The following is a 21,639-nucleotide window of genomic DNA, read 5'->3' on the forward strand; positions in this document are numbered from 1 at the left end:
AATATTTTTTATATTATTTTAACATTGAGAAAATATTGTTTGAATGTTATATGTATGTTTTAATATAATGTTCGTATGTTATTTCAATATCCCTAGAATATTATAAAAATGTTTTACGAACATTATTACGATAAAAAATTAATGTGACTTATTATGCATGAAATATTCATAAATTCTATAATTATTACATTTAAAAGAGTTATACAATTTCCGATAATTTAGAATATTAAAATAAGTTATATTATTTACTTCTCATATAACATTCGTATAATATTATCAAGAGTGAACGCATAATCATTTGTTATTAATATTAAATAATATTTTAGGAATATTATGTAATATTAAATAATATTGTAGCGCCTATAGGATATCTCGTTCAGTGGAACGTGTCGAATAAAGAGTGAGTTGTGATAAGTTTGCCCAACGGAATCTCCGCGCGAGGTACGCGATCATCACGTTGGATGTCATCGGGCTCTACATATCAAAGAAGAAGAGCATACGTGTCGCGTGCGGGACTCACCATTAAGCAGCAGCCTGTGGGGGTTGCGTTGGACACCATACGGTCTCGTTCTCCAAGCAGCCACGCGACCACCAACCGTGGGAGGGTCGTTGCGCTCCGCTGAATCGTGAAAGCACCCCGTTGGAGTAAAACACAGTGCACTCCGGGAGCATCCTGGGCCACCTCGAGGTCCCGCGAACGTTTATCGAGCCCCCTCGTCCACGGCATGCTCCTGTAAATAACAAGAGAGCGAATAACTGAAGAGGTGCAAATAAAAGTTTCGCAGTAGGTTTTTACTTCAGCCTCTCTTCGCGTCTGCTGGCGAATGTTTTACAAACTTTGTTGAATGAAAACAGTGAAAAAAAAAACATGAGTGCGTTCAAGAGGTATCAGAGCAAGGTGTTTTGGGGTCAAATGGCCTCACACGACCTGCAGGACGATCGTTTTGCTGAAAGAAACGATCTTACGCGTTACTCTTTTAACGAACGCGTCCGTGAAAAGGAGGAGGAGGAGAAAGAAGAAAAAGAAGAAGAAAATTCGACCAAGTCGGAAAACGACACCGATGCGAATATTACCGCAATACGCGTGTGTAAGAGCGAGGAGAATATAAAACAAAACGTGTCTCGGATTTCGTTGATATGCGACGAAAGTTTAACATGTCACGGGTACGTAAAATCGCGATCAATTCGCCACCAAACGCGATTGTCAATGTCAAATAATATGAATTTCAGTACTTCTTTATCTTGTTAAAAAAAAAAAATACTTGTAAATTATTTTTATGTATCTTCAATATTAGTTTCGAATATTAAAAGTAAATAATTCAAGATAGAGTCATTCTTCAATTTCTAATAAAAAGTAATTACACATTAGGAAAAAAATGTAGTACCTTCAGCAAAAGCTATTTAGTTGAGGCATTTTTTTAACAGCAGCCAAATATTTCATCTCGTGTAACAAAAAATTGCTTCTGCGAAATAAATAAATCGTACAAAAGAATATTTATTTACACTAATAAAATAATTATGTTCGGTACATTTTAATTATTCATTTGTAATACAACACAAATTTTCCCAGTGTAAAAAGAAACATTACAACATTTTTTCCTAGTGTAAAAAAAAATTCAAAGTGTATTAAATCGATATTGTGTTCATTAATATTGATAATATTTGAATATTATCCAAATGATATTTGAATATCCAGAATGACAGTGGAGAAGACGGATAAAGGGGAAGAGAAGCGCGAGATAAGAAACAGATCTTACAGCCCCTTGAGTCAAGATTTCAAGAGCCAGGACTCTGGATTCTCCGATTCCGAGAGATCGGACTGTTCGGAGGCTTACGAAAATGCGACTCCGAGACGGAAATTGAGGAGGAAACGAGTGAGACGTAGGATTCAGCCGGCTTCCCCGTGGCTGGATCCCGAGGAAGGATCTCCCCCGATACCGACGCATACGTCCACGCCCAAGGATTCCAGAATACTCGCGAGAAACCGTTTCGAAAAGAACTCCGCGAGAAGTCTGTCGCGGGTACAGAGGTGAGCAAATTATCCTACTTAGTTTTAAAAAAAAAGCTAAGACTTATTGAACCTATTGAAAGAAAGAACGGCTGATGTAAACGCTCAAAAAAATGTTTTGCTGATATAGGCACAATACAAATTTATCGCTACACTAAGAAAAAAATTTGTTAAAAAAACTAAGATGTTTAGTTCGATACGTTCAACTAGATAATGAGTTGGTTTAGTTAATTCTTCATTAAAAAATGTTAATAATTAACATGAATGAGCTGAAATACTTTTTGTGCAATTAAATAATTATTGAATCAACTCAATGTTTAGTTGAACACATTAGACTAAATATCTTATTGTTAGTTCTTCAAATTTGTTCGCAGTGTATTTTTTGGTATCTGTTAAAATATTGCTTGTTACGTATAGAATTGAACAAAACATTTTAGCAATATCTTTTAAAAAATTTAGGTCTCGATCATTGCCAATTATAATCAAACTTTATAACAAATTTGCGCAATCAAAAAATTGTGATTGTACTTGCAAGACTTTATTTTTTGAGTGAGTAGCAACAGGTGTGTCACGTTTTGCTCCATTTCAAGCATCGTTTAGCACGTCGCTGACTCAGAAAATATGATTGATCGGGTCTGACTCAACGCATGTCGATAGTTCCTCGAAAAGAGGAATGCACTATCGATAACGATATTAATAACTTTTAACTTGTGAAATTGCATCGCAACCGAGGGCCGGGATGAATGCCCGGGCAATCGTCGCGATAAGATTGAAGAAATGAGCCAATCGGTAGGAATGCGACACGTAAGGCAATTTCGTCGCTTGTACGCCGTACTCAATTCCTTTCGAACAATAAACAGAATAAACGTGCGTAGAAGCCGCGTGGATCGTATCGCACGGCTTTAATATTGTGTCGTAAGCAGTGACGCATGCCCGAGAATCAGGATCCTTTCCTCGCGCGGGTGTCATAATACACGAGAGAGAGAGAAAGATGCGCCGGCCTCGAATGGATGATTATCAGTCCTCGGCCTGTGAAGGTGCCTTATGGGCTTATCGCCGAGTCATTGTATGCGTATCACGCCCTCGTGTGCAGTTAACCGACTTATTACGGCGCACGTAACGAGGATAGGATATTTTCGAGACCTCGTACAACGACTTCAAAGGGATTAACGATTCGAAACGGTTAATAAATAAAATACTCGTGCGATTACGCATGTTCCCCGAACACGGACAGAGCGGTCATTAGATTGCGCATTATTGTCCGCTGATTAAAGACCATCGACGATCGTAATACGTAGACACAGAAAAATTTAAATTTCTATTGCTAAGAAAAGCGTTTACTCAATTTACTTTTTTTACTTCTCGTAAGTAACGATTGTCTTTAACAAAGAATATTTTTTTAATAATTTTAGAAAAATTCATTATCATTATATATTGAAAAAAAAATTTATACTCTTTCGAAGAACATGTAATAAATTTAAAATAATAAAAAATAAAAACGGATCTAATCTGCATAATTTGAAAAAAATAAAATAAAATAAAATAAAATCAAAAGATCAAATTAAATTATATTGCATGAAACTAAATTTGTCGACTGTCTCCGTAAAAATTTACTCATTGGTACATTAGATATTAGAGCGCTAATTAGAAAATAATTTCCCGCAATATTTATTTTAATACTATTGATTAAAATAAAGGAGAACATTGAATTAAAAGAAAAAAATAAACTCAAATGACACCTAAAGAACATATAGCTATTTATAACTTTGTGCACCATAATAAAATCTTATCGTCTGAAGCGCGTCTCTATCTCTAGTATTCCACTGGGTGTCAAATTCGTCATGAGGCCGAAATATCAATTATCGGATTTCCTTATACGGCCGTGCTTTTCTGTTCGTCACCGTGTACATTCGTGCCGTACGTGAGTCAATGCGACGTGCGGCACGACGAGAATACGTAAATGAATGAGCCGCGAGACTGGGCCCTCCGGCGGCCGGCGAGGTTTGAGTCAACCGCGCGGGGCCGTGCTTTTGGTGCGCGACAGCGAATCTACGAGGAATTCAGCTCCAGCGTGCACCGGCGGCGCGCAGGTGGACGCATTACAATACAACGCGCCAAGGAGCACGAGATTAGTCATCGCGTGCGCGGGGAAAAGAAGTGTGTTCTCCGCTGCGATTCGATTAGTCAGCTATTACGTTCTATTCCACTAATCGCTCCTGGCGTTTCCGTCCGCCGGAAAAAAAGGCGGTCGGCGACGATTCCGAGTACGCCGCATCGCGATGCGTCTCGCAGTAATAGGATGACAATAATCGTGTCGAGGTCTGCGTCGATTCACTATGGCTCGTTTAAGGTATAGCGTACAATTTAAGGGTGACGGAAAGCCGCTCGAATAAAGTTAAATTTCAAAGATACAAAGAACTTGATCTAATGAAATATCTGGAAAAATAAAACGTTTATTTTGATCGGCACTCGAGTGATAATTAAAAATAATTTTCTTTGAAACTTACCAAAACATGTTCTCCTCCAGGGCTGACGAGAAGCGGGACGACGCATCGAAAGTACCCTCCTCCGTTTCGTTGGCAGAAGAGAGCCTGTGCGATTTTCTGTACGCGTCCGAGCCGCCGGAAGACAGCGTTCAGCCGTCAATAACGAAATCGCGGACTTCCACAGACAGCGCGGACGCGATCGCCGCCGGCAGGGACGTGTTGAACTCCAGAAATTATCGTCAATCGTCGTCCATGAGGGCATGGCTGACCGATCTCGCTACGGTGACTGAGAACGAGTGCGGCAGCACGCTTCAGAGCAAGAATCTGCCGCGCGGAGCCCGAGCGATGTCCGGCGAGGTTCATGCGCGGGATCTGAAGAAGTTGTCTTCCGCAGCCACCGCGGCCGCGAGCAAACTTCTAGTCAGCGCGGAACACTTCGAGCAACATTATCAGAGCATCGTGGAGTAAGCCTATTTTTCTTAATCTTCCAAATAACTTCCTTAATCGAAGTGCGTGGATATCTTTGTTATTCCGAACACGTTGCGTTCGATCAGAATTAAATAATCTTTAATTATGTATGAAATCCACGGTTAACTGTAAGATAAAAAAATTACAAGTGAAATCACTGATACTATTTAAAAGTGTACTTTAAATGATTATAAAATAAATTTAATAATAACATTGATCGTCGTTACGCAGGAAAATAACTCGGCTGGAAGGCGGCAGATTCGAAATGGAGCTCCTTCGCAATATAGAGGAGGCCGCATTCTCGATTCTCTCTCAATTGGGTGCGCCTCCTCCTCGCAGGATACAGCAAGGTAGTCTGAGGAGCATCCTCGCGCAGTTGCAAAATATGAAGATGTACGTCGATAGCACGGTCGACACGCGCTTAGACTTTTACATCGAGGTTGGTCATATTATCTTCGTGGCTTATACTCATCGAAAGTAGTCGTAAATTAATGATACAAAAATCTCTCTTCAGAAAATAGTCCGAAGCCTCGAGGAAGCTCCACGGGAGGACAGTAGCGTGGCTAGAGGCGCTCTGGCAGCTCTGACGGCTCTAGGATTGTCGGATCCTCGCGCTGGAAGCAGTATAGCTCGATGCTCCGGCGTAAAGGCCCTCTTAACGTGCCTCGTCACTACCGGTCAAATGCCAGACGATCTCGTCGTGATCTCGTTACGTGCTCTGGCCAGCACGTGTAGTTCCGCGACAGCGATCGAATACTTTGCTCGAGAAGGTGGTCCCGAAATCCTGACGGATCTTCTAGGCGCGGAATCCTCTTCCGAGAAGGAGAAGACTGAAGCCACCGCCTTGGTGGTGCAAATCACAGCGCCGTGGACCAATGCACGGGGTCTGCCGTATCTCGAACCCTTTGCGGATTCACTAATTCCAGCATTAAATCAGGTACTTGAGAACACCAACTGCGCACAGACCCTGCTGTTGGCCGCCGCGGCGCTGAATCAGCTGTCCAAGTCGACGATATGTGCCACGATTATACTGGAGGAGGATAGCGTGAAAAAGCTCTTGAGAAGCGTGAAGAAATCCCACGGTGGTAATGTGTGGCTGATGGAGCAGGTCGCCGCGTTGATCGGTGAACTAGCGCGGATTCCCGAGGGCCGATCGCATCTGGCGAAGGCGCGAGCTTCAGTGGCGTTAGTCTCTTTTCTTCGAATGAGGCCACCGGGTCTGGAGGATGCGTATCAACGACTGGAGATCACCGCGTCAGCCGCGTTGACCCGACTTTGCGTGGAGCCGGAGATCGCGAGACAAGTGGTCGCTGTCGGCGGAGGGGATTGTCTGCCGGGACCATGCAGAATAAACGAGGTTCAAATAGATCAGAAGAAGGATGAGGAGGCGCAAGCAGAAGTGGGTTTGTTCAGATACACCAGATCGTTGAGACGAGCCTGCAAGAAGGCTGCGAAGCAAATCGGGATCGCGAAGGCCAAGGATCACAGCCCACTGGACTGAGGGAATTCTGGAAAGGGAAAAATTTGTTGTGATAAATCATACAATGCTTAACGAGTGAAAGATGATTATGTATAGAGTAAGAAAAGATGTAAACAAAGAGAACATGTAAATACATTTTATAATCGCGAACTATAATACAGTAGTTTATTACATTATAAAAGAGAGTAATGCAGGGAAAACAAATATTTTTGTTAAATATGTACAGATTTATATGTAACTTGACGTACCCGTATCGCAATGATACGGCTGCATACTGTAAAAATGTGAATGTTTTATTGTGTCACATGTGCTAAAAAAATGTGCCATATAGTACACATTTTTATTATTAAAAAATATATAAAAATCCATATTAACCATTATCTTATTATTAATTGAATATGTCCTAATGCGCTTCGCCCTTAAGTTGATTCTTATGAAAAATGTCTACGGTAGTCTCCAGGCACGGTCTTAACTCCAAATCGCACGAGCCAAGAACGAACTTGCCCTCCGGCGCTTTGAAATAGTCCAATCCACGCCCGATCTTTATTATCCATCCGTTGCTCAATCTGAAACGTGAAAAAAAGAATAATTGATAATAAAAAAAAACGGAGGACAAATTTTCGCCAAACAATCGTCATCAGCCTTACTTGATTTGCCTGTCATGCAATGTCTCGGAAAAAGAAAAGTCGAAGGAAACTTGGTGAGCCGCCAAACTTTCTTTTAGTTCAGCCAATCTCCCGATTTGCTGAGACTCATCCGGATCATAAGTCGTCAGCAGGGATATTTTTGACAGTGCGGAGCACTTCTGAACCGCCAACTCGCACAATCTGACCAGGTTTTGGCACTGCGCAGAGAAACACACAGAAATTAGAACAATATTTCAATATTTAATTTCCATGCTATGCAAACAATGCAGCGTACACTGAAAAAAAATTTATTTGAATACTTGCAATAAAATATTTATTTACAGTACATATTTATCAATAAAAAAAATTATAGTTAATTACATTAATGATTCTTGTCAAATCTCTAAACAAATCTTTATTTACAAGAAAATATATTCATTGCACGTATTCAAACAAATATTTCTTGAAATTTAGTAATTTTTTTCTCTCGGTGTATATACCTGATGAAAGACTCGTATGTACGGATCTTCGATCTCGATGTGCGTCACGGTGCCATCCAAGAATCTGCCGAAGACACTCGCGTAGCCGTGCCCCATCGATCCACTCTCGATTCTGGTCAACTCCCTGTACGTGCCGGCCGACTTCCTCGTGCTGATCAGCGTCTTCACCTTCTCGGCCCTCGTGAGGTACTCCTTCACCTTCTCCTTCAGGTACTCTACCTTGCGGGCTTCCTTCGTCTCTGCATCGTTTTATTATTCGAGTCTTGAACTTCTTGACAAAGGTGATAACGTGCTTTATGCATGTTTTCTCTCTCTCGACAAACGGAGCTAGAGTAAACGAACGGACACGACGCGGTGTCATATCCGCGGCGTACATACCTTTCATCGCGTCGAGGAGGATCTGGACGCCCTCCTGGTACAGCACCAACGCCATCGTGTACTGCTCCTTCTTGTCCATCTCCACCGCTCGCGTCAAGACCGAAGCCGCCGCTTGTTCCATAGTGCCCCCCATGATGGCTTCGCGGCGCGCGGCGACCGGCGACCTGCAACGCTGAATCGCGCGCTCTGAAAGAGGCACGCGTCGTACAATCAGTCGCGCGACCGTATCTGTATCGATGGACGAAGGTCTTTGTTTCTCTAATCTGATAGTTTTATCTGAGCGCACGTGATAGCTCGGCTAATCGTACCCACCGCGCAATGCCGCGAAGATGCCGGGGGGGGATCTCACTAGTCGAAGTGGCGGAGTAATTAGAACGCGCGAAACGCGTTTCGTTGTGCAGTTTGCGAGACTCGCGTTCAAATTTCAAATATCGATTATCGAAAAGTCGCCCGATGGTCGATCAATTGGCGATTCGACTCGATTGTCGACGGTCCGTTCTTTCTAGCTACAAAAGAAGAGATAAACTGTGCAAGAAATTCCGTTGAAAAGAACAGACCACCGACTCGAAGTCGGGTCGAGTCAACAAAATTGAATTATTAAATATGCTGTAAAAATGTAATTTTGATTATGAATGAAGTCCTTACGATTTTGCGTGTGCACGTTTATATGATTATAATTACCGATTTTAATATTAATAAAGTAAAAACGGAATTTGCCTCTACTTCTGATGAAATTTAAATCTTCGACCATAGATTATTGTTTATGCAAATGAAATATGACGAATAAAATATGACTGGCTTCTCTTTGGCGCTCACAGTACAACACTTGTAAACACAATTTGTTCTTATTTAATATTCGATAAATATTAAGGTTAAAATGTATCGTAAGCGCCATGTGTTGGACACACAACCATGGTTTATACTGTACATGAATAATGTAGATTATTTATATTTTATTACACGTGTAAACGTCCGCAATCATTATTCAAAGTTCTTTAACTTAAAATGGAACGCAATGCCCGATCGGAACGCTTGAAATTTAACCAAACTAAGGGTACGTTCGTGGAGCTCACTGTCAATGCTGTAAACGCAAACGCTATTGATACTGTTCGCGTAGCCAATAGCGCGATAGCGATAGCAAGCTTCATGAACACCCATTAGCGTTTCTTAACCTCTTTATTTTCTGAGAGGGAAAGATAAAAATAATAATGGAGCGAAGAAATTTAATTTTAACCGGAATAGCGTTAATAGTGAGGGAGTTAAATTCTTCATCATCTGAAAGTGATGATGAAGCCTATACACCAATAATTAAACGTAGAAAGGTGTCTAGGATTCAAAATTACGTAGGAAATATTTAAAAAATAAATAAATAAAAAATATTTTTTTTTTTTTTCACAAAAATATTCAAAATTTCTTCCTTGCTGTAGCAATCTGTAAGTCACGGTCACAAACGTTCACGTGCGTTCACGAAGCTCGCAAACGCCGCAAACGCTAACGCTACCGCTACCTCGGAAGGAATAGCGTTTGCAGCGCGAAGTTATGACGTCACGCACTACCATTAGTGACGTCATGACAGCGTTGATAGTAGCTGCGCGAACAGATTGTAGCGCTGAATAGCGCTAGTAGCGTCTCCCCGAACGCACTCTAACAACTAACTCGCCGTGTTTCGCTGCGACACAGGATATTCTTCGACGCGAATTTGATCAATGTGGTGACGCGTCCGTCGTAACGACCTTAACCTTATCGCGACAGGCTGGCGCGTGGTGGAACATGCTCGGCAGCGAGACGTGAGGCTATATCGCACGCTGCTCATCGCGCGAGAGAATTATACCTGGCTACAAGGCTCGTCGTCAGGAACGTTCGCCAGGTGAGACGAGCGCTCGGTTCTTCGAAAGATTCCACAGCACTGGCATACGCTACTTTCGAGATGAAGGATAATCTGAGTACGTCACACCGGTGTGACGACACGTGATCGCGTCATTACCAATAGGCGGGAATTTTTAAAGTCTTCCTTCTATTCACACTATGCTGAAAATCGATCCGGGATCTAGGACAGAAAGAAAATTGACCAATTGTATTTGAATAATTCGGCCAACTGATTGTGATGCGATTGGTCAACTCCTTTTTTGTTCTATATTTTGGGTCGATTTTTTTTAGTATGATGGACACAAGTGCATTAATGAACGGTATTTGTTTCGATGTCCCCACCTCACCTCCAATTTTGATGAAAAGTATTAATATATTCATATGTCTATAGTATTAACTATTAAATGAGTAATGTTCCCTAAGTTTTTCCCCTTCCCTTTTTTTTAAGGTTCACAATGAAGTCCAACAAAAACATAAATAATGGTGGATTGTGGGGAGAATTGCCAGCACGAGAGACGCTCAAGCAGGAGGTGATAACGCCGGACCTCATAGAAAACGTTTGGCGACAGGTCATAGATGATTCAAACAGCACTGACTGCGACTACCGGATTGATCGACAACCTGAATACTTGCAGTGAGTATAACGATGATCTGCAGAAATGATGAGTTTAGCTTTATAACTATTAAACACTGTTAATGCTGTTTCCATTACAGATTACCAACAGGAAATTTACATGTTCTGAACACTATAAATCTTCATCAACAATTGCGTACAATGGTAGAAGACTCAAATTTCTCAATACAAAATTATTTTAATATACCGTTAATAAAACTGTGTACATTAATTTTTTTTTTATAGGACGAAGGAACTGTGCTTGAGAATATGACCGTCATAGAGTCGCAGGATTCAAAAGATACACCAAGTTCTAGAAGTTTATTTCACTTTCTACCTTATCAATCAAATAGGTATTTTCTGGATCATTAGCTCAAATTATTGTTGCATAATAACGCTACCATCGCATTAATCATTGTAATCGCATTGTTTCAGAAGCACATTTAAAGATGGTTCTACCATACATCACTTGACGCCACAAACCGCGCAGAATTTATTGAGGCACGCAGTGACGACTTTATTAGCACACATAGGATTCGAAAATTCGTCGGATGTAGCTATAGAGACGCTCACCGATGTCGCGGATCACTTTCTCAGGCGGATGTCTCTTCTGTTGAAAGTAGCGACTGAACAGAAAGATCATGGATTTCCTGTAAGACGAAAAATAGCCGCGCGATTACTCGTACAACATATGCATAGTTGTCTACATGTCAAACTTCTGTATTTATCAGGACGCTATGGAGAGAGTATTAGTGGAGACAGGCGTGGGAGGAGTGTCGGCGTTGCACGACTACTATCAGGAGTACGTCTTGAAGTTCGAAGAGAATACGAGGAAGAAGGTCGAGGAAACGATGGAGAAACAACAGAGGCAACTTGAACTTAATGATTGTAGTACTAACAATAAGTATTGGACCGCATTGAGCTGCCGATTTTCTCGAGTAACATAACGCTGCGTTATGTGAAAGCGATATCCTTCGGCTTTTTCAGGATGGTCCTGGACGAGGCGGCTAACAAGCTGCAGTTTGAAGAGCTGGACGAGTTTGGCAATGTGTACCGGGAAGTACCTACGTTGCAGCTGCTCGATCCCGAAATGGGATTTCCACCCAGCCTGGATGCTGGCTTTCAAATGCTCTATAGTCTCGAACAGGACGAGTAGGCTTTCTCTCGCGCGCGTACGCACGTCCGGTCGCGGATCAGAGTGATAATCTTGCTGCTTCCAGATTGAATAGCATGGGAGAAGAGGAGGAAGCGTGAACGTTAGCGATTCCTCGAGCGCGGAACTGCGATCGGATGTACCTGTGGATAGGAAAAGATGACGCATCCCGAAAACGAGATTACAGCACAATTAAGTTTGAAAACAAAATCAAGAATATGATTTCTATTCTCCTAAATCTTGATCTTTGTATAAGGATTGGACGTTCATACGTAAAATATAAATCTATACAATATAAATTGTGTGAAGTGTGTTTCACTTGTTTTACTTATTTATGTAAACAATTTATGGATTATCGAAGATTCAGATTTCATAATAATTTACATTATTTACTTGAAAAGATTTTGTCTGAATACAATTTGATACAACTCAAATAATCTGTGTATACGTAGTTTTGAAATTTACAAACTACCTTTACACGTTTATCAGCAGACGAAAACCCGAAATCAATAAGGTAGGTGCCTGAAATACGGCGATAAATTGATAAAGTGGAATTCGCGGTGATCGGCGCGCGACGCCACGGCTACGGAACACTCGCGTCCTCGCGGTTCACAGAAAGGCCTGGTTTGCGTCTCCGTTATCCGCGATATATAGTGCACTTCCTTCGTACGCTTCTCGTATGCGCTCGTTACGTTTTCCCGCTCCCGAATGCATCGTCATTGAGTAAGCCCCCAGGTGCCCGGAGCGTGTAACGTACCAGCTTTCGCCACGCGTCCCAGAATTACGTCGTGACGCACGCTGACGACACGTCAAAAATGGCAGATTCTGCGCCCAGCAAGGCCGATATCGAGGAGATTTTCAAGAGGCTGCGGGCTATTCCGACGAACAAGGTTTGTTGCCGTGTATGAACATCGTGATCTCGAACTCGGCGGCGAACATCGGAACGGCCGATGTCTGTCCGGACGACGGGATCGTAAGCATTGTGGTGTCGAGCTGTCAGCCTGCAGCTTCCATTCATTCCAGTTTATTATGTGCCACAACTTTAAGGATTTTAATTTCTAATTTACGATTTTTAATGCTTTCTAATATTCTCGAAGAACTCATTTTCTCGGTTACCTTAATAAATGAAGTCTGACGGAAACCTTTCTAATTTTTTATTTACTTATTTCATCATTAATTACAATAAAAATGTGTTTTTTTTTTTACTCTTTCTTTATATCTTCCAACACAGTGAAAGTTAGCAGGCAAGAAAAGAGACTCATATCTGGATACTTAAATGGATTTCGCATATAATGACCTGTTTTTATCTTGTCTAGTAATTACAGATTTCTCTTTGTGAAAAAGACCATCAATCAATACTTTTTTTTTTCAATGATTATACACCACGCTAATGCATGTTATTTTAACAAAGTACCATAATAAGCGAATATTCTTAAACTTGAATTTCTCTTCTCACTTAGAGAACATATTTTGATTCAACATAATTTGTCAATTGTCTAATTCAGAGGATAGTTTCCTTATTATTTCTACCCTTATAATTTATTTATAATTTCCTTATTTCTACCCTTTATTACATTGCACTTTTCATATGCAACATTGCGTCACAAGACATTATATACATTTGCATTCTCCTCTCTTTCTCTTACAGTCATGTTTCGATTGCAATGCAAAGAATCCTGCATGGGCCAGTGTAACGTACGGTGTCTTCTTGTGCATCGACTGCTCAGCAGTGCATCGCAGTCTGGGGGTGCATCTAACCTTTGTCAGATCCACCCAACTTGACACAAACTGGACATGGCTGCAGTTGAGAAATATGCAGCTGGGTGGTAATGCCAATGCTGTTAGTTTCAATGACTTGTAACTATTAATGATTCCAATCTTGCTAAAAAAATGATCAATTATCAAATTAGTATAGATTTACATATCATAATTGTTCCTCAGAGAAAATTCTTCACACAACACAATTGCACCATGACCGATGCCCAGCAGAAGTATAACTCGCGTGCGGCTATGCTATACAGGGAAAAGCTGGGTCAGGCATCTGCGCAAGCGATGCGTCGTTATGGCACAAAGGTATCCATTGTAAAATTATCAAATAGATAGTCGAGATATTGGGAAAGCGTCATTAGATCCGTCCTAACTTCTATAATAATTATAGGTTTCCCTTTCTACGTCAAAAAATAAAACAATGGTGAGCTGACTAAATATTTCGAGAAATCAATTCCTTCTTTTTTTTTCTTTTTTGTCATAATTCCACTAACATCCGCTTGTGACAACTTGTCAAAGCTTTTCACTCCTTGTAAATTTACATGTGTCATTATCATACAATCGATATTGACGCACGATTCTTATCCATATGTGATAACACAATTGTTCAAATACATGTGCTTGATTGTTTATAAAAGTTGTTTATAACAGACTCGCCATCAAGACCTTGTCTGACGTGCATATCCATTTTTAAGATATGTGTTTTAATAAGATGTATTTCAATACATGCGTTAATATGCATTTGTTCTTTTGGTTGCATTTAATAATCTGTACAAGATGTTCGTAAAATAATCTGGACAAACTTTACCAGTACACTATTAATTATTTTAAAAAAGTAGTATAAAAAAATGTACGCTCGCAAAAATGCATTTGTTGTTCAAGTTACCAATGTTAAGAGTTTCAAATTAATGAAAAGATTTCATCACATAAATCAGTAAATGTTACATAAGCAAAAGAGTTAAATAATCAATAAACATGTTATGCAAGTACGCGCTAACGAAAGTAAGGTTTGTCCAACCGTTTCAAGAATATTCGAATTTAAATCGTTCTTCTTGCAGCTGCATTTAGAGGAAGATATTGTATCAGAAGAAACAAACGAACCAGATTTCTTCAAGCAGCACGAGAATTTAGATTCTCTTCAGAATGAAAATGAAATGATAATTCCGACAGAAGAAAAGGCATTCCTCACAGCTAGTACAGTGCCAAGCAATAACAGTACAGAGAAAAATGCACCGGAAGTTGCTCCTAATTCCGTGGGACCTTCCATAAAACTTATTGATTCTACCTCAAATAATCAACCCGAGAGAAAACCTACCATAGGCTGCCGAACAGCTCAATCCAAACGTCCTGGTGGGGTAAGTTCGTGATGAAAGACATAATGACTACGTAATTATATTGTAATTATCATTTCTTAAATTACAGCTAGGGAAAAAAACTGGCAGCTTGGGTGCTCAAAGAGTGAAAACCAATTTTGATGAACTGGAGAAAAGCGTTGCAGAGGCGCATAAGCTAGCACAAGAAAAGAATAAAGAAGTTACGAAGGAAGAGCAAGAAGAGCTCAACGCCCGTCTAGCCCAGCGGTATGAACAAAATTTGAGCCAGCAGGCTAAGAAAATGGAAGAAAGAGCAAAGTATATGGATCCATTAAAAGCCACACAGGCGGAGCGTCTTGGAATGGGATTCAATACACGAAGGTACTAAGATACGCACTCTCTCGTTTTTACATTTTGCAACATTCGTGTTTGATAAGTTTATTTATAAGTTATCCTCTTTTTTCCCCTTCTTAGCGGCGCAACTCATTCTGCACTCGGCGACATGAAAACAATAACACAAGAGTCTAAGGTCATAGCATCAACGGAAGTGCTCTCGGCAGAGACGGACACTTTCTTTAGCTTAGATGAATTTTATTCGGTTTACGCCAACAGCAAACCGTCCTCGCGCAGCGAGGAGATTGTGGTCGTGGCAGAACCGGAACCACCTAAACGATTAGCTCCTGCTCGAATCGCAATCACCAAGAGCGACATAAAAACTTCGTCTACCATCGAAGGGGAAGCTCAAAAAAAGTTTGGTAGCGCCAAGGCTATCAGTTCAGATCAGTACTTTCAAGACAGTACTTCCGATAATGCGGTGAGCACAAATTACAAGCGTAACTTTCCTGAAAAGAAAGTTTCGAATTAAGATTACATTTTATTGGCATTTGTAGAGAGCATTTCTCTCATAATTATTCTTCGACATGTGCTTTACAGTGGGAACGTAAAAATAATTTACGCCGTTTCGAGGGGTCATCCAGCATCTCGTCGGCCGATTATTTTGGTACCGAAAACTCGTTGCCAACCTCGCCCACATCCTCGTTATCTATGCGTCTGACTGCAGGAAGAGCTGGCGTTGTGGATCTGGATGATGTCCGAGAAAGCGTGCGTCAAGGTGTGAATAAGGTTGCCGGCAGGCTCAGTTCACTCGCGAACGCCGCGGTTTCTTCTATACAGGATCGTTATGGACTCTAAATGAATTCTATCGCATTTTACGAGAACTGTTAACAATATTTATCCGGACCCGGGCTTGTCCATTGTTCAGAGTTGTAAATAAAAGCTTCTAATTGAGCTTCCGCGTAACTCATTCTTCGAATATATTACGCACGAATATATATATCTATATAGTATATGCATATGTATATATATTCGTACTTTTTATGAACCGGTGAATAAGTGCAATGTAAAAGTTACGCAGAGTCGAGAGTGAAAATATAAATACAATGTATTTTATAAATATGTCTGTTTCATCTCTTTATAACAGAGCCAATGTATTGCGTAATATGTTGCACAACAAATATCACTATATCAAAAGTCACGCATCGATACGAAGACAAAAGTAAAATATTCATAATAATTTAGGTTAAACATGATAAAATATCGCTAATAGCCTAGAACAGTTATCGATTATAAATCGATATCGTCCGTGATCGACGGTGGTTTTTGGCAACGCGAAACTAAGTACGAACACGGTTTGCCGTGGAGAAAACACACAAGTACCACCGTCATGTTGTCGCAGCCGGTGCCCATAAGAGCATCTGGTGCCAGGCAACAGTTCAAGAGTTCCTCGCAGATCTCCTCGGGATGTATCGTGACGTTCGCCGACTCAACGCCGGCGTCCCTCGTATGCGCAAGACGCGTTCTCACAAATTGAACTACCTCCTCGCTGGTCATCACGTCCCAGATGCCGTCGCATGCCAAAATAACGAATTCCCAGTTTTCATCAATGGTAAATTGTTGTACCTCGGGAAATGCTATGGATTTAAAAATGTTTTAATGCGACAAACAGTTCAATCAAAAGCCACCTGTCTCATACAATTCTTTCAGTCGGTTCTTTTCAATTGCGCTTCTTATACAGTTTATCTTTCCTCTTCTACTGATGAGAGAAGAAAAGGAAGAAAGATGAACTGTTCAAGAAGTTCAACTACAAAGAGCAAGTAGTTCATAGTTACCAGTTACAATCTGCTCTTGTGGCGATTTATGATCGTTCCGTTTGAATATGAAATCCCCGAGGGCACGGGACAGCGCGAGATTGCCGTTCACTCTCTTGTATTCGACGAAACCGCCCGCCGCTTCGATACGTCGGCGCTCCTCCTTCAACGTGGGCTTGTGGTCCCGACTCAAGGGCATCGTCCTGCCGCTGATACAAGCCACCGCTCTGCTGTCACCCGCGTTAGCCTACAAAGCTTTTCTGCTGGTCAGGGTATGGCGAAGCGCATCGGCGGCGCATAATTACTTACGCTGTACAAAATATTATCCTTGATAATGAGCGCGATGACGGTCGTTCCGGCGTGCTCGTCCCTGAGAGCAACGTTATTCTGCATCGCTCTATCCAATTCTAGGAAGCCCTGCTGTATGCCCCCTACGATATCGCCCGCTTTATATTCGCTCCTCTTGGTTATATACTCATGAAGATGTTTCCCGGCGTGTTGTGCCATGGCTGCACCTATGTAATATGTTAGTACTTCATCGATATGTGCAGTTTAACAGTTTACTTATGTTTATTCGTCTAAAATTGTTTGCAGCAATGTTGCTTAACTTCAAACTCGATTTAATTCTTAGAGAATTTTATTCTTAGAGAAGGATTGAAAGTAAGTTAAACTTAGTTTAAAATTAAATTACATTGGTGCAAACAAGTCTGATAAGTCTATTCTGTGGCCGGTGTTTACCTCCATGTCCATCGTAGACGGCAAAGAACGCGGTACCCGGATCGCTGGGTAAGGAGAGTATGTGCACGTGTGAATCTTCCATTTTAATGCGCCATCCTTGCATGCAGGAGCTGCCCACTCGGTAGTTGCTGTCCCGACAACAGGCCGACTTTTTCTTCGTTATCGGTTCGCTGAGCGTTTGCCCCATTTTTCCCTTTCAAATCGATATCAGGCCTGTTCGCGAATAACGCGCAATTTAATGCAATTTATTGACATTACGACGATTAATGTCAGTGTGCCAGAATTAAACGAGTTCAGGCGTGGTACACTTGTAAATCATCAATTTCGCAGAATTTACAAAATTTCGCAAAACTCGTCACCTCACAAACAAATGTCGTCGTAGGAGCGCGAATTTAAACGCGCGTCACTCCGCTCCGGTTTCATAACAGTTTCTCGAATAGCAACGCGTCGAGACGCGCGTAATGTGTGGCCAATTTGTGGTCAGCTCCGTCCCGTATTGCTCACCACTTTCCATGAGAAACAATGCGTGCAACGTCAAAACTCTAGACAGATATCGACCGAGCCGAGAGATAAACAGCTGATTTAGGTTGATGACGTCACGATGCTATTTGCTTCTCGGACCAGTCGTGACGTCGCAACGTCAAATGCAGGGGGTCGATTGTGTATCATGTAACTAGATTGAAAGTGACAAAAGTAAACAAATTTACTAAAGTATTTATAATTTTATTGGTCAATACCTAGTGAATTTGCTCACTTTTGCAATTTTCACTCTAGTTACATGATACACACCGTTTGTTTTCTGTTCCTGAACTCTCTAAATAAGTGTACACTTAAAATGAAATAAATAGATGTTTCAAAGTTAGCGAAAGCAAGAAGGAACGTTCCAGTGCAGTCTAGTGCAGGAACAGAAAACAAGCCTATAATCGACCCCCAGATGTATTTTTACGACTTTTGGAACGCAGCGTTAGCATGGGGCGCATGGGGTAACTTTTTACAGTGTGTTTTGGAACGCGTGTTTTGTAAACGGTGATCACGCGTTTTCACGTGCTTGAGAGAATTGAGAGAGGAAAGATGAAAAGTTATGAATGGAAGAGTGGAACCCATGGAACATTTCTAATATAATATAACTTCTTTTAATTAATTTAAGTAATCGCCAAGTATAAGGTGATAACCATCTAGTGGCCAATAACCGAATTACAATGTGCGACACGTGCAAGAAACGTGCCCTAGAAGCTTTCTCTCTTCCTCTTTGACATAGCGAATTTATACATAGATCAGAATATAAAATATCAAAAGACTACGAATTATTTCGACGAAAAGGGATGGAGCTGAATTCCGCGGAAATAGGAATGATCTCGTCGTGAAAGAGGTTAGTGTATTTCGCAAATCCATTCGTTCTTGACGAATTTTTTAACATCGAGATTATCTAGGTTAAGATAGATTTTCTGAAAAATATTCCAATTCTTATCAAAATTATGAAAAAAATTTTTACCAGAGGTGATTTATCAAAGTTTACACTTAATAATAAATAGAAAATTTAATGTGTATGTAATATTATTTGTTATCAGAATTATTTATAGAATTTACTTATTCTAAGAAACCAAATTTAAATAAATCATTTTTGTAGACAATAAAGCCCTCACATTTGACATATTTACATCAATTCTTCTTACATGATAGATAGTTTAAATTATTCTTAATAAATTTATTTTAAAAATTCAACTTTTATAAGAGTAAGACGTAACAAATTTTTTGTACAAATTCAAAGGAGCAGTGAGATTGAGAAGAAAACAGACATTTATCAACTGGATTTGATCTCATTTTCAAAAAAAGTGTAGAAATCAATTTGAAAGAGGAATGGCAGGAATAAATTGCACATCAGTTTCAAGGAGCTCGCATCAATTATTACTACGCTTGAAAGGTATGAGTTTCCAGAGATGAACAAGCATTGGTGATTCTATATGAAATATCGGAATTCATGTTAATATTTTCATGTCTTTTTTTGTAAGGATTTGCGTGTCCGTTTTCATCTAAAAGCACGGACGAGATCAGCGAGAGTCCGAGATTACGTGAATTCAGGAAAAAATTGCGTGAACGCGCTCCCATAGGTACATTATCACACTCAATAGCCTATAGAAACTTTTCCTGAATTCCTACACACAAAGATTTGAAAGACTAAAGAAATCTCAAACTTTGAATGTGACAGAGAAATTAGACGAGTTGGAGGAGGGCAAGCATCCTTATCAAGAGAAAGAACCCTTGAAACCATTTCCAAACAATACGAATCCAGAAACAGGAGAAGTTGGAGGTCCCCGAGGACCAGAGCCGACTCGTTACGGCGACTGGGAGAGAAAAGGCCGCGTGACGGATTTCTGAATCATCCCTCTTTTGGGAATAGTGATTATTTGTTAATTACAATTTACAATTAGAAACTATACAAAAAAGTTAAAGAATTAAAATGCCTTGTGACACGATGTTAAATTAATATATCTATAATCCAAATATAGATTCTATATTATAAAAACGATCAGATTTCATCTACAATTTCAATAAAATTAATAGATTTGACAAGTCAATTTGTTATGTACATAAAATGTAAGTTCAAAAAAACAATAGTTGAATTAATCATGATAAAAATTTTAATTTTGAACACGTAACATTTAATTTAGATTTTCAAAAGTTAAAGTAAATGTAAAATAAAATTGTGCTTGCCATTTAGAAAATTTTTTAATAGCTGCTTGTGTGAGAACATTCAACGCGATTAGCCACATTAGTGATAGTGTTTTATTAACAAAATTCACTTATTGTGGCATTCATGGCAATGTTTTTCTATGTTTGTGGTTAGCAACGTGTAGTTCCTCGCAAAATATTCACACGATGATTCGCGTAAATTATTTTCTAACAAATAATCTACAAATGAGAAATAGGCGATTTGTCACAAGTATGTGTCAAGATCAACATAAAAATATTTTAAATTCGCAAGTTTGAAATAAATTTTTACGAACATAATCGTTACTTTCATTTTTGTTTATATAATTTTCGTCTCGTTGAACAAAAATTAAATCATAAAATATGTTTAGGCACTCTTTTCCTAAAAACGAAGACTTTAAACGAGCCTTTGAAGCATGGCCAAGAGTCGGCGCGAATGAAGCAGTTCCACGAAAAACTTAAATTGCAGCCGATACCAAGTATGTAATAGAGATTAATAGAAATGAATAGATCAAGGATAAGAGATATTTTTATATGATATACATATGCTTCCGCAAGGAACTATCTACACTCAGAGCTTTAAAAAAAATTTTCGTACTGATTAATTTCGTCCTTGATTGATACGTAGAGATAGGACCGCGGGAACGGTTTGTGGATTTAGTATTAGTGGAAACTGACCCAAAAACTGGAGAATTGATAACAAATAGTGAGGATCCAACTAAATGGGGAGACTGGCAGCACGGTGGCAGAGTCAGTGATTTTTAAAACAGAGACGACGTATTTCTTCTTTTATAGTTTTTATAGATATAATGTATTTAAAGAACTGAAAAAAATCTTTACTCTTCGACTTGCTATGATCAATTTTTGCCTTTGTAAAACGTAAATCGGATTAAATTTTTTCGGTCAGTGCTAAATGAAATAATGTAAATCTAGATTGTTTTTGGGCGTAAACAATATAAAAACCGGTAGATGTAGATAAAGGAAAGTTTTTGTATTATAGAACGAAAATTGTATATCAGTGAGGTAATAAATTACATTGTACAAAAGTGATTCTTTTTGCTGGACTATGATATCCAAGTATATAATATATATAGATAAGAGTTTTCAGAAGTTACTACAAATTTATTAGTAACGACATTCCATGTTTGGTACTATTAACTTCACATGACTTTCTCTCATTGTCAGAAAGTCTGGCACTATGGCAACCTACACAAAAAGCTTATGTCATAATGTACAGATTATCAGTACATCACATATACAAAAATATGCAACACTTTGTCAAATACTGAATATTAGGATAAACATTTTATCAAAGCGATCAAATTTTTCATCACTGAGAAGAAAATAAATATAGAACTAAATCACTAACACACAAATGTCAAACTGT

At 39.8% G+C, this 21,639-nt stretch overlaps 6 protein-coding genes across 13 annotated transcripts; 4 read left to right on the forward strand and 2 right to left on the reverse strand.

Annotated features, from left to right (window-relative positions):
- Window positions 1–729: 729 nt before the first annotated feature.
- LOC105199072 (protein inscuteable homolog) lies at window positions 730–6,810 on the forward strand. The gene is made up of 5 exons (XM_011165998.3): window positions 730–1,164; window positions 1,697–2,029; window positions 4,536–4,958; window positions 5,194–5,401; window positions 5,477–6,810. Exons 1-5 carry the CDS (start codon window positions 869–871, stop codon window positions 6,461–6,463), a joined length of 2,247 nt encoding a protein of 748 aa, XP_011164300.1. The 5' UTR covers window positions 730–868; the 3' UTR covers window positions 6,464–6,810.
- LOC105199071 (MIT domain-containing protein 1) lies at window positions 6,333–10,108 on the reverse strand. 3 transcript variants are annotated; one of them, XM_039459059.1, is made up of 6 exons: window positions 9,778–10,108; window positions 7,947–8,132; window positions 7,569–7,807; window positions 7,090–7,286; window positions 6,818–7,008; window positions 6,333–6,470 (listed from the first exon to the last, which is right to left on the reverse strand). In XM_039459059.1, the coding sequence occupies exons 2-5, from the start codon at window positions 8,077–8,079 to the stop codon at window positions 6,846–6,848; spliced, it is 732 nt and encodes a 243-aa protein (XP_039314993.1). In that variant the 5' UTR covers window positions 8,080–8,132; window positions 9,778–10,108; the 3' UTR covers window positions 6,333–6,470; window positions 6,818–6,845. The 3 variants fall into 3 exon arrangements, with proteins under 3 accessions (XP_039314993.1, XP_011164299.1, XP_039314997.1); XM_011165997.3 differs by lacking the exon at window positions 6,333–6,470 and having other exon boundaries at window positions 6,564–7,008; window positions 9,778–10,107; XM_039459063.1 differs by lacking the exons at window positions 6,333–6,470; window positions 9,778–10,108 and adding an exon at window positions 8,259–9,398 and having other exon boundaries at window positions 6,564–7,008.
- On the forward strand, window positions 9,545–11,877 carry LOC105199070 (STAGA complex 65 subunit gamma). Of its 4 annotated transcripts, none has more exons than XM_011165994.3 (8): window positions 9,545–9,813; window positions 10,261–10,446; window positions 10,527–10,590; window positions 10,672–10,778; window positions 10,864–11,077; window positions 11,157–11,329; window positions 11,413–11,577; window positions 11,646–11,877. In XM_011165994.3, the coding sequence occupies exons 2-8, from the start codon at window positions 10,268–10,270 to the stop codon at window positions 11,677–11,679; spliced, it is 936 nt and encodes a 311-aa protein (XP_011164296.1). In that variant the 5' UTR covers window positions 9,545–9,813; window positions 10,261–10,267; the 3' UTR covers window positions 11,680–11,877. The 4 variants fall into 4 exon arrangements, with proteins under 4 accessions (XP_011164296.1, XP_011164295.1, XP_011164297.1 ...); XM_011165993.3 differs by having other exon boundaries at window positions 9,547–9,813; window positions 10,861–11,077; XM_011165995.3 differs by having other exon boundaries at window positions 9,547–9,813; window positions 10,861–11,077; window positions 11,157–11,293.
- A 253-nt stretch (window positions 11,878–12,130) lies between these two features.
- LOC105199073 (ADP-ribosylation factor GTPase-activating protein 2) lies at window positions 12,131–15,946 on the forward strand. Of its 2 annotated transcripts, XM_011165999.3 has the most exons (8): window positions 12,131–12,468; window positions 13,227–13,418; window positions 13,520–13,651; window positions 13,737–13,769; window positions 14,404–14,700; window positions 14,768–15,039; window positions 15,133–15,472; window positions 15,592–15,946. In XM_011165999.3, the coding sequence occupies exons 1-8, from the start codon at window positions 12,394–12,396 to the stop codon at window positions 15,847–15,849; spliced, it is 1,599 nt and encodes a 532-aa protein (XP_011164301.1). In that variant the 5' UTR covers window positions 12,131–12,393; the 3' UTR covers window positions 15,850–15,946. The 2 variants fall into 2 exon arrangements, with proteins under 2 accessions (XP_011164301.1, XP_011164302.1); XM_011166000.3 differs by lacking the exon at window positions 13,737–13,769.
- A 128-nt stretch (window positions 15,947–16,074) lies between these two features.
- LOC105199074 (probable protein phosphatase 2C T23F11.1) lies at window positions 16,075–18,152 on the reverse strand. Of its 2 annotated transcripts, XM_011166003.3 has the most exons (5): window positions 17,903–18,152; window positions 17,544–17,756; window positions 17,115–17,320; window positions 16,827–17,052; window positions 16,075–16,628 (listed from the first exon to the last, which is right to left on the reverse strand). In XM_011166003.3, the coding sequence occupies exons 2-5, from the start codon at window positions 17,728–17,730 to the stop codon at window positions 16,282–16,284; spliced, it is 966 nt and encodes a 321-aa protein (XP_011164305.1). In that variant the 5' UTR covers window positions 17,731–17,756; window positions 17,903–18,152; the 3' UTR covers window positions 16,075–16,281. The 2 variants fall into 2 exon arrangements, with proteins under 2 accessions (XP_011164305.1, XP_011164304.1); XM_011166002.3 differs by having other exon boundaries at window positions 17,544–18,152.
- A 368-nt stretch (window positions 18,153–18,520) lies between these two features.
- Window positions 18,521–21,298, forward strand: LOC105199076 (succinate dehydrogenase assembly factor 4, mitochondrial). The gene is made up of 5 exons (XM_011166005.3): window positions 18,521–18,912; window positions 19,312–19,464; window positions 19,553–19,651; window positions 19,750–19,940; window positions 20,624–21,298. Exons 2-4 carry the CDS (start codon window positions 19,401–19,403, stop codon window positions 19,917–19,919), a joined length of 333 nt encoding a protein of 110 aa, XP_011164307.1. The 5' UTR covers window positions 18,521–18,912; window positions 19,312–19,400; the 3' UTR covers window positions 19,920–19,940; window positions 20,624–21,298.
- The last annotated feature ends 341 nt before the right edge of the window (window positions 21,299–21,639 follow it).

The sequence above is a fragment of the Solenopsis invicta genome, chromosome 2 (assembly GCF_016802725.1).
Source record: "Solenopsis invicta isolate M01_SB chromosome 2, UNIL_Sinv_3.0, whole genome shotgun sequence".
Taxonomy (NCBI): Eukaryota; Metazoa; Arthropoda; class Insecta; order Hymenoptera; family Formicidae; genus Solenopsis; species Solenopsis invicta.

Bases quoted from the DNA above. Each gene is read 5' to 3' on its own strand.
- LOC105199073 (XM_011165999.3), top strand. From the start codon at position 12,394: ATGGCAGATTCTGCGCCCAGCAAGGCCGATATCGAGGAGATTTTCAAG. The intron at 13,652-13,736 runs GTATCCATTGTA...TAATAATTATAG, and splicing joins TGCGTCGTTATGGCACAAAG to GTTTCCCTTTCTACGTCAAA. The intron at 15,473-15,591 runs GTGAGCACAAAT...TGTGCTTTACAG, and splicing joins ACAGTACTTCCGATAATGCG to TGGGAACGTAAAAATAATTT.
- LOC105199074 (XM_011166003.3), bottom strand. From the start codon at position 17,730: ATGGGGCAAACGCTCAGCGAACCGATAACGAAGAAAAAGTCGGCCTGT. The intron at 17,321-17,543 runs GTAAACACCGGC...CATATTACATAG, and splicing joins CGTCTACGATGGACATGGAG to GTGCAGCCATGGCACAACAC. The intron at 17,053-17,114 runs GTAAGTAATTAT...AAAGCTTTGTAG, and splicing joins AGGATAATATTTTGTACAGC to GCTAACGCGGGTGACAGCAG.
- LOC105199072 (XM_011165998.3), top strand. From the start codon at position 869: ATGAGTGCGTTCAAGAGGTATCAGAGCAAGGTGTTTTGGGGTCAAATG. The intron at 4,959-5,193 runs GTAAGCCTATTT...GTCGTTACGCAG, and splicing joins CATTATCAGAGCATCGTGGA to GAAAATAACTCGGCTGGAAG. The intron at 5,402-5,476 runs GTTGGTCATATT...ATCTCTCTTCAG, and splicing joins GCTTAGACTTTTACATCGAG to AAAATAGTCCGAAGCCTCGA.
- LOC105199076 (XM_011166005.3), top strand. From the start codon at position 19,401: ATGGCAGGAATAAATTGCACATCAGTTTCAAGGAGCTCGCATCAATTA. The intron at 19,465-19,552 runs GTATGAGTTTCC...TTTTTTTGTAAG, and splicing joins ATTATTACTACGCTTGAAAG to GATTTGCGTGTCCGTTTTCA. The intron at 19,652-19,749 runs GTACATTATCAC...TGAATGTGACAG, and splicing joins GCGTGAACGCGCTCCCATAG to AGAAATTAGACGAGTTGGAG.
- LOC105199070 (XM_011165993.3), top strand. From the start codon at position 10,268: ATGAAGTCCAACAAAAACATAAATAATGGTGGATTGTGGGGAGAATTG. The intron at 11,330-11,412 runs GTATTGGACCGC...CGGCTTTTTCAG, and splicing joins GATTGTAGTACTAACAATAA to GATGGTCCTGGACGAGGCGG. The intron at 11,578-11,645 runs GTAGGCTTTCTC...TGCTGCTTCCAG, and splicing joins TATAGTCTCGAACAGGACGA to ATTGAATAGCATGGGAGAAG.
- LOC105199071 (XM_039459059.1), bottom strand. From the start codon at position 8,079: ATGGGGGGCACTATGGAACAAGCGGCGGCTTCGGTCTTGACGCGAGCG. The intron at 7,287-7,568 runs GTATATACACCG...TTCTCTGCGCAG, and splicing joins ACATACGAGTCTTTCATCAG to TGCCAAAACCTGGTCAGATT. The intron at 7,009-7,089 runs GTAAGGCTGATG...TTCACGTTTCAG, and splicing joins TTGCATGACAGGCAAATCAA to ATTGAGCAACGGATGGATAA.